Source organism: Acomys russatus, chromosome 4, assembly GCF_903995435.1.
Source record: "Acomys russatus chromosome 4, mAcoRus1.1, whole genome shotgun sequence".
NCBI classification, from domain to species: domain Eukaryota; kingdom Metazoa; phylum Chordata; class Mammalia; order Rodentia; family Muridae; genus Acomys; species Acomys russatus.
In genome coordinates, this window is record NC_067140.1 from 54,780,158 (window position 1) to 54,794,108 (window position 13,951).

Below are 13,951 nucleotides of genomic sequence, written 5' to 3' on the forward strand. Positions count from 1 at the left end.
AACAATTAGAAGCTGGGTGTGGTGGTGCATGCCTTTAATCCTAGTACTCAGGGAGGCAGAGGCAGGTGGATCTCTCTAAGTTCGAGGCCAGCCAAGGCTACACAGAAAAACCCTGTCTCAAAAAACCAACAACAGCAACAAGAACAAACAATTAGAGGGGTGGAAACATATTAAGAGTTTGGTTTTGCAGCACTCACATCAGGCAACTCACAAATGCCAATAGCTCCAGTTGAAGGGGATCTAACACTTCCGGTCTCTGAGGGCACCTGCCTCATTGCACATACGCCCCACAGCCACCAAATTGGTAATTTCTTAAAACTCAATTAGAATTATGTCTTTGTTCAGTTCTGTTGCCCTGGCCTTAGATAAGGGAAGAATGCTATCACAAGGTGAAAGTCCAGTGCAGACTGTTGATACAGCTCAGTAGTGAGCACTTGCCTAGTTTGCGTGAAGGCCTGGGTTTGGTTCCTAGCCCAAAAAAGAGAAATGCATAGTCTAGATCTATAGACGCTATCTGCAGGCTGTTCAGGATATTACAGAAATTAAGAGTAAACCTTTGAAAACTTCAGTAGCCGTAGGACCTGTGCTCGTTGAAGCATATAATCTCTATACTTAGAGGCCGAGGCTGAGATATCACAAGTCTGATGCCAATCTCAGCTATATAGTCAGGTCCTGTTTTATAAAACTAACGAAACAAAAAAAGCCTTGAAAAAATAAAATGTGTTGAGATTGGGAGAATACCTAATTGCACCATCACTTTTAGTAGGTTCTATGTTTATTTATTTGTTTATTTTTAAGATTTATTTATTATCATGTATAGTGTTTTGCCTGCATGTATACTTGCACACCAGAACAGGGCACCAGATCCTATTATAGATGGTTGTGAGCCACCATGTGGTTGCTGGGGAATTGAACTCAGGACCTTTGGATGAGCAGACAGTGTTCTTAATCTCTGAGCCATCTCTTCAGCCCCCCCATGTTTATTTTTTTATAAGATTTTATTCATTTGTATTTTATATGAGTTTTCCTGCATATATGTTAAGTATACATGTGTGTTCAGTACCCTTGGAGGGTGTTGGATCCCCTTGGAACTAGAGTTACAGATACGTGTGAGCTTCTGTGTTGGTGCTAGGAATGGAGCCTGGGTCCTGTGCAAGAGCAGAGCCTCTCAACTACCCAACTCCCGAGCCAGCTCTCTAGCCCCAGCTTGTGTTTAGTAAACCTAGACCTGTTAGTATAGGCCTATGATCTAATTAACCTGGGAGAGTGAGGCAGGAGGATCCCAGGGCAAAGCCTGTCTGGACTATATATTATACTGAAGGGAAGTCAGTAGGACCCTATCTCAAAGTACAGAAAGTAAGAGAGGGTGGGGGATAGACCTTACAGGTGGAGTCCTTGCCTGGTGCTGCTCCGCCACTGTGTCACAGTGCCAGGCTCAGATCACAGTAGTGGGGGATTCATGAGCCCACACTGAGGTAGAAATCATCACACACTTCACATACAGCTTCCTGATTAGACAGGCAGCTGCATGCCGCCTGCATACATCTCAGAGATACTTGCACTTTGTAGCTTTCCTGTTTTAGCTCCCCTCCTTCCCCCTCCCCCTTCTCCTTCCCCCCTCCCCTCTCTTTCTGATATCTCCTTGGACCTCTGCCCATGGCTTAATCCCTACTTCCTCCTCTAACTCCGCCTTCCCTGGCTGGCAGGAAGTCCGGCCCTATTTTCTTCCTTGCTCAGCTATTGGCTGTAAGCTGCTTTATTGGCATACCAGGGGACAATTGAGGAACAGTGTGTACATGACTTTGAGACAGGAGATTCTTAGAACAAGAATTGCAGCTGAATTACACAACCTTATGTCTACACACACACACACACACACACACACACACACACACACACTCCCTCCTTTCTCACCGATGATCTGAAGCATTGGTCTACACACACACACACATGCACACACACATGCACACACACACTCACACACATACACACTTGCTCCTTTCTCACAGATGAGCTGAAGCCTTGGTCTACACACGCACACACACACACTCACACACACACACACACACACACACACACACACACACACACTTGCTCCTTTCTCATAGATGAGCTAAAGCATTGGTCTAGACCAGCATTTAGTGTTCAGCAGTGAGATCATCAGCAGTCACCAAACTTTGTACATGGAGGGACAAAGTACATATTAAACTACTTTGCTTTTTCTGTCTTTGTGAGTGTGGTCAAAGATATAACTGAAGGGGTCCTCACACTATATCTTTCTTACATTTTATGAAAAGAATTTTCTAGTCAGAGTTATTTTATAAATGATTCCTATAATCTAGCTAGGAAAAAAATATTAGAAAACCAGAATTTTAATTAAAGTGATAGAATTAGTTTGACTATTTAAAAGTTGCCAAAAATGTTAACTTTATAATCTGTTCACCTAGCCAAATTGTGTTTTTATTCATGTTATGTCTTAAATAATTCTCTTTTCTTTTCTTTTCTTTTTTTTTTTTTTTTTTTTTTTTTGTCTTAAATCTTATTCAGCACTGAGTAATTTGACTTCTACTGGCTATGCCATATGCAAGAGCATAGATCACTCAGAAAGCTGCATCTATAGATTGTTAGGGTTTATTTGTACGACGACAGAACCAAAGAATGGGTCTTAAACTGACACTATGTTCGTAAGTTTTCTTAAAGCACCATCATGAGAAAATGTCACTAACTTAGATAGGCAAAAACAACAAAAACAAACAAAGCAAAACAAAACCCCCAAAAACATCATTTACTGAATTACTGAACACTCAAACTAGAAAATGATAATTGTTTTTGTTAAAAATATAAATAGAAGCTAGACAGAATAGCACAAATCTGTAGTCACACTACTCAAAAACTAGAAGCAATAGGATCCACGCAAGTTTTAGGCTAGCCTGGTCTAATAAGGAGTTTCAAGCCAGCCAGAGCTGCGTGGCAGATCCTATTTCTTTTTCTTTTCTTTTTTTCTTTTTTTTCATTTTTGGTTTTTCAAGACAGTGTTTTTCTGTGTAGCCTTGGTTGTCCTGGACTTGCATTGTAGACCAGGTTGTCCCTGAACTCACAGTGATCCGCCTGACTCTGCCTCCCAAGTGCTGGGATTAAAGGCGTGTGCCAACATGCCCAGCCACCAGATCCTATTTCTAAAAGCCAAAATAAAATAAGAATTAAAGATTTTTAGATGGAGCTGGGCAGTGGTGGCATATGCCTTTAATCCCAGCACTTGGGAGGTAGAGGCAGTTGGATCTCAGAGTTCGAGGCTAGCCTGGTCTACAAAGCAGGGACACACAGAGAAACTCTGTGTTGAAAATAAAACAAAAAAACAACCAGAAAGTTTTTTTTTTTTGTTTTTGTTTTTAAGATTTATTTATTTATAACATATACAGCTTTTGCCTACATGTATGCCTGTATAGTAGAAGAGGGCACCAGATCTCATTATAGATGATCATGGGCCACTGTGTGGTTGCTAGGAATTGAACTCAGGACCTCTGGAAGAGCAGACAGTGCTCTTAACCTCTGAGCCATCTCTCTAGCACAACAAGAAAGATTTTTAGACGGAATGTTTGATTTAGTCCACATTTATCAAATGGAACATTTCATTTATTCCAGACTTTCATATAAAACCCTCGTTAGAGACAGGGATATTTGTAGATAACAACCCTTTATACCTTTGTGAAGCATATTTTATTAGGAGATAAGTTTGAAGCCACTGAGTGCACGTGTAGGCACATCATCCAGAAAGGCTGCATATGGTAAGTTGTTATAGGGAGGAGTAGGGATGCGTATGGGGACCTGATCTAGTATTGCTGGGTAGAAACAGAAACATGAGAGCAAAGTATGACTTGCTTAATTTACCGTTGTAAATTTATATACACCTCTCAGAAGCCTCTTACTGCTTTTAGCATAATTTGATCTCTAGGGGTTTGCATACTTGTTTCCTGTGTGTGTTACTGTCTATTTCTACGTGTTGGAGCCATCTCCCAGCCTGCTTCAATTATGTTTAAATGGATGCATAGTGCTACATCTAGTTGACATTCTGTAATTTGTTAACCAATTTTTTCTGTATATAAACAACTCCTAATTTTGCCAAATTATAAATACATTAAAAAAAGGGGGGGGGGATCTCTTCATACCTTTTGCATTTGCCCCTTAAGCTTCTAGAGGGGCTAGAAAGGTGGCTTGGCCGGTGACGTGCTTGCGAACAAACAGAAGCACCTGGGTCCCGAGGCCCAGCTAAGCACCCGTAGTGCTCATGCCAGCAGTCCTGCAGTGTGGTGCCAGCTGACCTGTGCAGTCCGTGAGCTCGAGTGAGAGCCCCATTTTAAAAATATAAGCAGTTATGGAGGAAGACACTTATCTCTGGCCCCCGTAGGCACCTATACACACTGGTACACCAACACACTGACAACACACAACAGGGAAAGAGGGGGAGACAGACACACACACACACAAATAATTGAAAACAGTTGCTGTTGTTAGCACGGGAAAAGGGTGCATGTTGTGACTGCTGGACCTACTTGGGCTGTCAGGCCTGTGGTAGTTGAATGTATAGCTACTCGCACTTGCTTTTAGTTGTGATAATTTTGGATGCTGGGCCCAGTTGCTCATCTAATCTTTCAGCATAAAGAACTTGCTCTCCAACTGCAGGAGATGCTGCTGTCCACGCCCCTGCCCTCAGCGAAGAGTCCTGGCTCACCCTGAGGTCATGCTCCCTTCCCTGGCCCAGCCTCCCTGCCTCAACTGGCAAAACCCCTTTAGATCCGTCCTAGCCCATAAGCTGTCCCCCGAGAGGCTCACTGTGTCTGCATTAAAATCTAGACTTCCTGTCTTCCAGTTCCCTTTCTAAGTGCTGATTCCCAAGCAATGCCTGCTTTCAACAAGCCCCTACTCTCCAGTGCTCTGTAATGTCTGGTAGTGCAGGCTTAACCTCTGACCTGGATTAGTTTAGTGCAGTGAGTGATTGAATTGTACTGTGTGATATCAGTCACAGTAATACAAACCATGTCAACTTACTGTTTATTCTGAGTGCAAATGCCTCCAAAAAGAAATAAATAAACTGTGTATTTACATATATGAAAGAAGAATACAGTGAAATAAAATTTTCCTATGGCCAAGAATATAGAACTGTGTCAAAGCATTTATAGTATGGAATATTTAGTTTTTATCTTTTGCTATTAAAATTTTCTATGCTAGCCTGGTAGTGGTGGCACACACTTTTAGTCCCAGTGCTCTGAAGGCAGAGGCAGGTGAATCTGAATTTGAGGCCAGCCTGGTCTATAAAGCAAGTTCCTGGACTGCCAGGGCTACACAGAGAAACCCTCTCCGGAAAACAAAACAAAACAAAGCAGAATAAAACCAAACTACACTATATCCACTCTTAAAGTTCCTTAAATATAGACCTGACCAGATCTTACCTTTGCTTTTAACTCTCAGCCCAGAATATATTTACTATTAGGTAGAAGCAAAATCAATCAGTTTGACTTTTTTTTTTATTAATTAATTTAATCAGTTTGACACTTAAGACCTGACAGCCTTTTCCTCCAGATTCCCCCACCTTGCCCTGCCTTTGAAGGTTGTTCTCATCTTCACGTGTGCCAGATGTGAAGGGAACACCCTTCTCTTCCTACTCTGTATCTCAGGGGAATCCAGTGTCCGTGTGTCCGTGTGTGTGTGTGTGTGTGTGTGTGTGTGTGTGTGTGTGTGTGTGTGTGTCCTGTCGAGGGAAGTTAGACAGCACCTGCTGTTTGGAACCTTCCCTTCCCTTTTTCCTGCCAGTTGACCTTACTCTGGTCTCTTTCTTGGGTCTTATCCTAAGTGTATTTTAATACTGAGATAATTAGAAGATACACAGTCTTCAGTGCAAGGATTGCATGTATTTTCCCCAATGGTTGTTTGGCACATAAGAGGCGTCTGATAAGTGGAAGAAAATCGGTTAACAGTTCCCACTTTTAATATGTTGCAGGGGCATTTGTGCAGTGAGCCTCTGGATATGTACAGCTATTTACACAGCCAAGGGATTGGCGTCTCCCTTGCCCAGTTCTATATTTCATGGGCTGAAGAATACGAAGCTAGAGAAAACTTCAAGAAGGCGGACACAGTGTTCCAGGAAGGAATTGAACGGAAGGCCGAGCCTCTGGACAGACTGCAGCTGCAGCACAGGTAGGCTGCTTCCCCGGGGCCTTCAGAACTAAAGACTCCGTCTCTCTGTAGAATCCACTTAGGTGTGCTGACATGTGCGGAATGAATCTGCCTGTGCATTCTTTGTAGTTCCTGTCCCTTCCTGAACCTTCACAAACACCCATCTGTCCTGTAGTTTTGCTTTTCCCAGGATGTCACAGAACAGCCAATATGTAACCTTTTGAGTTTAGTTCCTTTAATAGTAGTGCTTTTAAAAATTCCTCATATGAGCCAGGCTTGGTGGCTCACACCTTTAACCCTAGCACTTGGGAGGCAGAGGCAAATGGATCTCTGAGTTCAAGGCCAGCCTGGTCTACAGACAGAGTTCTGGGATAGCCAGTGCTACACAGAAAAACAAACAAACAAAAAGTTTCTTATATGTTCTAAATATAAGCCTTTTGTAACATATATGATTTGTAAGTATATTTTTCCTAGAGTAAGTAGTTTTTGTTTTTTTAAAAAAAAATGGTGTTGGGAGGTGTAACCACTTGGCCTCATTCATTTGTATCTGTATAGTTCTTAGCACCAACATGGCAGCTTATGTTCTAGAGGATCTGAGGATCTAATGGCCTCTTCTGACCTCTTTAGACCCCAGGCAAATACATGGTACACAGATAGACAGACAGACATGCAGGCAAACCACCCAGACACATAAAATAAAAATTAAATTTAAAAAATTCTTTTACTTTTATTTGATGAATCATAGTTATAATAGCTATTTTAAAATCTCACCAGCATCTAAGTAATCTTGATGTTGGTATGTGTCAAGGAATTATGAATTACATGCAGGCCATTCATTCTGACAGTGTGCTGGATGCTGTCGATTGACAATCTCTAGAGAGTGAGTGGTGATGTTGTCTTAGGCAACCGAACGCCAGCTGTTACAGATTCTCACCTTATGGCAATGGTTGTTCTGTTGTCTGTTTAGCTTTGAGACCTCTGTGATGCTGTGTGGTCTGTCTCTCCTTCCTGGACTGCTCAGGTGAATGTGAGATGAGGGCTGTGGATTATGTCAGAGTTCAGTTCTTTTTTTTTTTTTTTTTTTTTTTTTTTTAAAGATTTATTTATTTATTTTGTGTATAGGAGTGCTCTTTTTGCATGTACACCTATATGCCAGAAGAGGGCATCAGATCACACTATAGATGGTTGTGAGCCACCATATGGGTGCTGGGACTTGAGCTCAGGACCTCCGGAAGAGCATCCAGTGCTCTTAACCACTGAGCCATCTCTCCAGCCCCCAGAGTTCAGTATGAGCTCGGGGAGTTAGGAGTTTTAGTCTTCAGTGTATTCCTTTCCAGTATTATTCTCATAGTTTTTGGCCCTCAGAATCCTCTGTTCCCATTTCTTTGCCCAGAAAGATAGGGTTTGTCAAGGAGTTGTAGGTTTCTCAAATCACAGTGGCAGGAGGTCAAAACCGTAAGAGAAAGAGCCGAGAGGAGGGTGTATGTATGAGCTCCGCTCCTCCACCTCTGCTTCTCTGGCTTCTGTTGACCTTCCAGAGTCATGCGTTTCACTTCTTACATGTTTAGAGTTCTAAATTTAAATGGTGGGAAAGAGAGAGAGGCTGCAGTGGGTGTGATGTGTCCTACCCAGTACCTATAATCTATTTGCTTTTTTGTTTTTCCGGTATACTTTAAAATTATAGCAGCAACAGCATAGAAGTTTAGTTTTGAAATTTCTGCCAGCTGTGCTAAAGTAAACTATCATGTTGTGGTTTTGTTTGTTTATTTTTTGTTTTTGTTTTTTGAGACAAGGTTTCTCTATGTGACTTTGGCTGTCGTGGACTCACTTTGTAGACCAGGCTGGCCTCGAACTTGCATCAATCCGCCTCCTCTGCCTCCTGAGTGCTGGGATTAAAGGCATGCGCCACCATGCCCAGTACATGTCATGTTGTATATAAGCTCATTTTACATGGGTAAGAAAACACTGTGTGGCGGGTGATAGACGTGGCAGGGTGCTAACAATTGCTTGGTCTGGGTGAAGGGTATTTGGGTACTCATTTACTCTTTCCACAGTTCTGCAAATTTTATTTTCAGAATTATAATAAAAAGTTGTTGAGAGACTGAATTCCATCCATTTTCTAGCCTTAGCTCATCCTCAGATCAACCTCAAGAGGACTCTAGAATGTTTTCAATTGGCTGGACTCCAAGTCACCTAGCCAGGATGTCCTTGTCTTAAGCTTGCTGTCCTTATCACTAGAGAATTAAGTTTCCTTGGAATAGCTCTACACTTGTTCCTCTAGTCTGCTTTTGTTGTCAGCTTTAACAAATTGGAAGTTTTAAGTCTGGTTTGAGCTGTCATGTCTGTTAGAAGCTGATCGTCCTCTGTCTTGCTTTAGACAGTTCCAGGCTCGAGTGTCTCGACAAGCTCTCTCTGCACTTGGGAATGAGGAGGAGGAGGAGGAGGAGGTCTTGGGGTCTTCTGTACCGCAGAGAAGCACACTCGCTGAGCTCAAGAGCAGAGGGAAGAAGGTGGCAAAAGCACCCATCAGCCGCGTCGGAGGCGCTCTCAAGGGTGAGCTTGTCGAATGTTGCTTTGGAGATAGCGCATAGTCTCCTGTGGTAGGCAGGTTATGTAAGAAGGCAACACGTAAGTATATGTGTGGACACTGCCCTAGTTTTCTGAATACTAGGTAGCAAAAAGAAAAGCCAAAAGAAGCTAATATCACAGGGTGCAGGAAAGCCTAAGGTGGCAGTTTTATGTTGTGACTTTGAATGAACCTGATATTTGAGCTGTAACCTTTTCTAAGCATCATAGTTGAAGGAATATGTGCAGCATTGCAGTAGGTGTTATCAAGACAAAGCTTAAGTGCATTAGTTGTTTGGAGAATGTAGCTGATACCATCTTCAGCTGTTTAGCACTAGAAATGGACACTCTTTGTACACCCAAAGATGGTCAATAGTAGTTTTTCTCTTAGGCTGGTGGTAGTGGCGCACGCCTTTAATTCCAGCACTCTGAAGGCAGAGACAGGTGAATCTCTGCGAGTTTGAGGCCAGCCTGGTCTACAAAGCAAGTTCCAGGAAAGCCAAGGTTACATAGAGAAGCCCTGTCTTGAAAAACAAAAGAAACAAAAACTCATCCTGCTCTTTTAGTGAGTCAGTTTCATATGGGTCACGTTGGCTTCAGGTCTGGCCTTGGACTCCTGGTTCTTCCGCTTGCTGGTCCTGGTGCTGGGAATACAGGCGTGTGCCCCACCCTTGACATAAACTTTTTCCCTTCTCTTTTTAATTGGCAATGGCTATTTTTCAAAACTGTTCTAGGGTCACTGCAAAGTTGTCCAGAAAGTACAGAGGAAAAAAGCTTTTGTCACCTGCATTTATAGCACTTAGGCACGTTAACCAAACTGGCTTTCCAGATCCCTTTCCTGTATCATTTTATCAGCAAAGTGTGGATTGCAGAGCCTAGAATTGGGGAATAGGGAGTGTGTGGTGTCAGAGGCTAGTCCATGCTGACGATCACAATGGACCTTAAAAAGTCATTTGTCTTATAATAGTGGGTACCCTAATAAATGGGCTAGCTTTGTGTTCTATGGTTGTAGTACATCTCTGTTAATTTCAATTAAAACAAAATGGAAAGCTGAAAAATACTTAGATTAGTTTCTGATAAAACTAGACAGTATTCCAGGTATGATGGTGCATGCTGTTGATACCAGCACTCCGGAGACAGAGGCAGGCTTGGTCCTACAGAGTGAGTTCCAGGACAGCCAGGGCTACACAAAGAAGCCCTGTATGACAAACAAGCAAATAAACCAAAAGCTAACTAAACAACCCAACAATGATGACTGAAAGAAGTTGTATGACTTTTAAGTTATGAATAAAAGACTGGAGGTTGGTCATGTGTGGTAGTAGACGCCTTTTATGTAGTGCCTGGGAGACAGAGACAAGCAGATCTGTGTTTGAAGCCAGCTTAGTCTACAGAGTGACTTCCCAGCCAGCCAGAGCTATATAGTGAGACTTTGTCTCAAAAATAAAGACAAAGCCCTGAAGTGGGGGTCAGAGAGAAGAAGGCTCAGGAGTTAGAAAATGCTCAGGGGCTAAGAGCACTTGCTGTTCTTCCAGAGGAGCTGAGTTCTGTTCTCAGCATTCCCATTAGGCAGGTCACAGTCATTCGTAACTTCAGCTCAAGCGCCAGGGCACTCAATACCTCTGGCCTTCATAGGCACCTGAGTGTGTGTGTGTGTGTGTGTGTGTATGTACATACAGACACACACCCCTACACATAATTAAACATAATCAAAATAAATCTTAAAAAAAGAAAAATATTAGGACAAAGGGAAAAGTAAAGAGAAATGTAAGGTAGAAAGGTAAAATGTATAAAAAGAAGTTGGATCATTGAGATTTATTACTATTTTTTATTAAGATTTATTTTATTTCTAATGATTATTGTTTGTGGGTCTGTGTGTAGGTTTGTGCATGTGAGTGCAGGTACTCATGGAGGCCAGGGGAGGGTTTTTGGAGCTTCAGGAGTTATGAGCCACACCATGTGGGTGCTAGAAACCCAGCTCGGGTCCTCTGCAAGAACTGTATGTGCTCTGAGCTGCTGAGCCGTCTCTTTGCCCCAACTTAAGGTTTTAAGAGGAAAAAAATCTTGTAAGCCTCATTTTGACTCTGTGGTAGAGGAAAGATTCCTCCTAATTTAGAGCAGAGCATGTACCTTAGGTGACACCTAAGTTGATAATTAATGCTTTCACGTGACGTTGTCATCTTTTCCTCCTAGCTACGGGTCAGAGTAGAGGATTCCAAAATACAGTTCTTCAGCAGATGGGCAGTAATTGCAGAATCACTGTTTTTGATGAAAATGCTGACAGCACTTCTCGAGCAGAGTTATCTAAGCCTGTAGTCCAGCCGTGGATGGCTCCCCCTGTTCCTAGGGCCAAAGAGAACGAGCTTCAGCCAGGCCCGTGGACCACAGACAGGCCCTTGGAGTACAGGGTAAGGACTCAGAATTCCAGTCAATCTTCAGCTTGGTCTCCCTTGGTTTGTTCTTGTTTGTGTTGTTTGCTTTGTTTGTTTGTTTGAGGTGGGTTCAAGTTACTTAGTGTAGGTTAACCTTGAACTTGCTATGTAGCCCAGGCTGGCCTTCAACTTTTCATGTTCCTGCCTCAGCTTTCCATGTGCTAGCATTACAGTTGTGCGGCACCCTGCCTGGATGGAATTTAACATTACTTAACTCCTTGAATGCTTAGAGATTGTCTGCATAAGTTGTGGTAGAATGTAAAATGATCATTTTAATTTTTTTCTTCATTTTTTAGCCTCATGGCACTCCAGCTTCTGTAGCATCTGTGCCCCCTGTGCTTCCCAACTTTACTCCATATGTGGAAGAGAGTGCTCAGCAGACAGTGATGTGAGTGGCTTGCAGGTCATTTACAGGGGGAATTGCTAAGGGTGGGCAGAGGTACCTGTTACAGTCCCCAGTGCGTCTTGTGGTGGGAATGAAGGCAGACAAAGCTCTGTGTCACCTTTGCATTCGTTTTATGTGCTCGTGAACTTGCTCATTAGGGGTACGGTCCCGTTGCTGTAGCAGACACAGCCTCTGTAATCCAAGCGAGATATACTGCTTTGATGTTGATAGTGGTTAGAAAGCGGAGTTTTCGCTCTTAACCTGCTTTTCTCTTTTGGATGTCTCTTTTCTCCTTCCTAATCCTTAACACTTAAAAAAAATTTATTAATGTGCATGTACATAGGTATGTATGTGTCCCACATGCATGTCTGGTGTCCACAGAGATCAGAAGAGAGCACTGAATTCTTTGGGACTGGAGTTACAAATAGTCATGAGCTACCATGTGGCTGCTGGAAATTGCTCTGAAAGAGCAAGTGCTCTTAACTGCAGAACTAGCTCTTCAGCCCCCTACTATTTTTGTTATAAGAAAAATTAGAAGTCCAGGCATGGTAGCACTAGCTTTTAGCCTTTAATCCCAGCACTCAGGAGGCATAGACAGATGAATCTCTCTGTGAGTTGGAGGCCAGGCTGGTCTACAGAATTCCAGGTCAGCCAGGGATACACAAAGAAACTCTGCCTCAAAAAAAAAAAAAAACAAAACAACAACAACAACAACAACAAAAAAAAAAAGAAAAGAAAAAGAAAAAGAAAGAAAGAAAGAAAAATTAGGCCAAATGATAGGTAAATAATTAGCCCAAGCTTTAGTCTAATCTTTTATCTTTTTATTTTTGTTTTTTTGAGACAAGGTCTCTCTATATAGCCTTAGCTGTCCTGGACTCACTTTGTAGTCCAGGCTGGCCTCAAACTCACAGCAATCCACCTGCCTCTGCCTCCTGAGTACTGGGATTAAAGGCATGCGCCACCATGCTGGGCTTTAGTCTAATCTTTAAAGATTGTGAGTTCTAATACTAAGTTCAATTCTGTGTTTCAGTTAAGAGTTTCCTCCTAGCGGGCTGGAGCAATGGCTCAGTGGTTAAGAGCACTGTCTGTTCTTCCAGAGGTCCTGAGTTCAATTCCCAGCAACCACATGGTGGTCACAACCATTTAGTGAGATCTGGTGCCCTCTTCTGGCCTGAAAGCACACATGCGGGCAGAATATTGTATAAATAATAAATAAATAAATAGCTGTTAAAAAAAAGAAAAAAAAAAAAAGAAAAGAAAAGAAAGTTTCCTCCTAGCTAATATGTGGTGTGTTTTGTTTGTTTGTTTGTTTGTTTTAAGACAAAGTCTCTGTGTAGACCATGCATGCTAGCCTTGAACTCATAGAGATCCACTGTCTCTGCCTCCCCAGTTCTGGGATTAAAGGCACATAATTGCATGCCTGACTCTCATAGCTAATTTATATAACTCACACTATGTGATAGGAACCATAGGAATGCAAAATTTGTCTGAACATGAAACACAGGAAGCCATTGGAACTTTATAGAATTGATATTCAGCTCTTATGTCAATTTTAAATTTAAAAATGGAATTTTTATTATAATTTAGTTTATTACAAACAAATTTAAATTTATTTGTTTTGAGGCATGTCTCATTCTGTACCATGAATGTCCTGAAACTTGCTGTGTAAACCAGGCTGGCCTTGAACTCATGAGATCCACTTGCCTCTGCCTCCTGAGTGCTGGGATTACAGGTGTGCACTACAACTCTGGCTCCTTTTCTAAAATTTATTTTAGCTAGGCATGTGTGTGCTTGCACATGTGCCTGTGCATGGCGTATGTGGATGAGAATGCTGCTTGCTGTGCACGTGTGGAGGTTGGAGGACAACTCAAATGCAGGATTATCTTCAAAGACCCTCATGCCCAGTCATGTTTTTCTTTATGATTTGTAGTTATTTTTCATAAGTTAAGAGAATCATTTTTTACTGGAATTTCCCTAACCTAACTGTGTTAGTCAACTTTATGTCACTGTCACATATACTGAGACAACCATCTCCTAAACAAAAAAGGTTTATTTTGGCTCATGGCTTAAGAAGTTTCAGTACATGGTCATTTGGACTTGATGACTTTAGCTCACTATTAAAAGTGGTTCTCAGAACTCACACCTCCCCACCCCAATGTTGGGGACCAGACTCTGGGCCTTGATTGTTATAAGCAAACGCTTAACCCAAGAGCCCCAGGACATAATTACTGGTGATCCTTGTGAGTTAGTTTGGCCCAATTTTTATTTAATTTTATTTTTTGGTTTTTGAGACAGGGTTTCTCTGTGTAGCCTTGGCTGTCCTGGTGGCCTTGAACTCACAGCAATCCACTTGCCTCTGCCTCCCAGTGCCGGGAGTAAAGGTGTACACCACCACATCCGG

General features: G+C 42.2%; 1 protein-coding gene across 1 annotated transcript in view; it reads left to right on the plus strand.

The window, feature by feature from the left end:
- The window catches only part of Bub1b (BUB1 mitotic checkpoint serine/threonine kinase B), a 51,256-nt gene that overhangs the window by 11,357 nt on the left and 25,948 nt on the right, over window positions 1-13,951 (plus strand). The window contains exons 5-8 of the mRNA XM_051144374.1: window positions 5,996-6,192; window positions 8,549-8,724; window positions 10,927-11,141; window positions 11,462-11,553. Coding sequence (XP_051000331.1) covers window positions 5,996-6,192; window positions 8,549-8,724; window positions 10,927-11,141; window positions 11,462-11,553 — 680 coding nt within the window. The remainder of the gene's footprint in view (window positions 1-5,995; window positions 6,193-8,548; window positions 8,725-10,926; window positions 11,142-11,461; window positions 11,554-13,951) is intronic.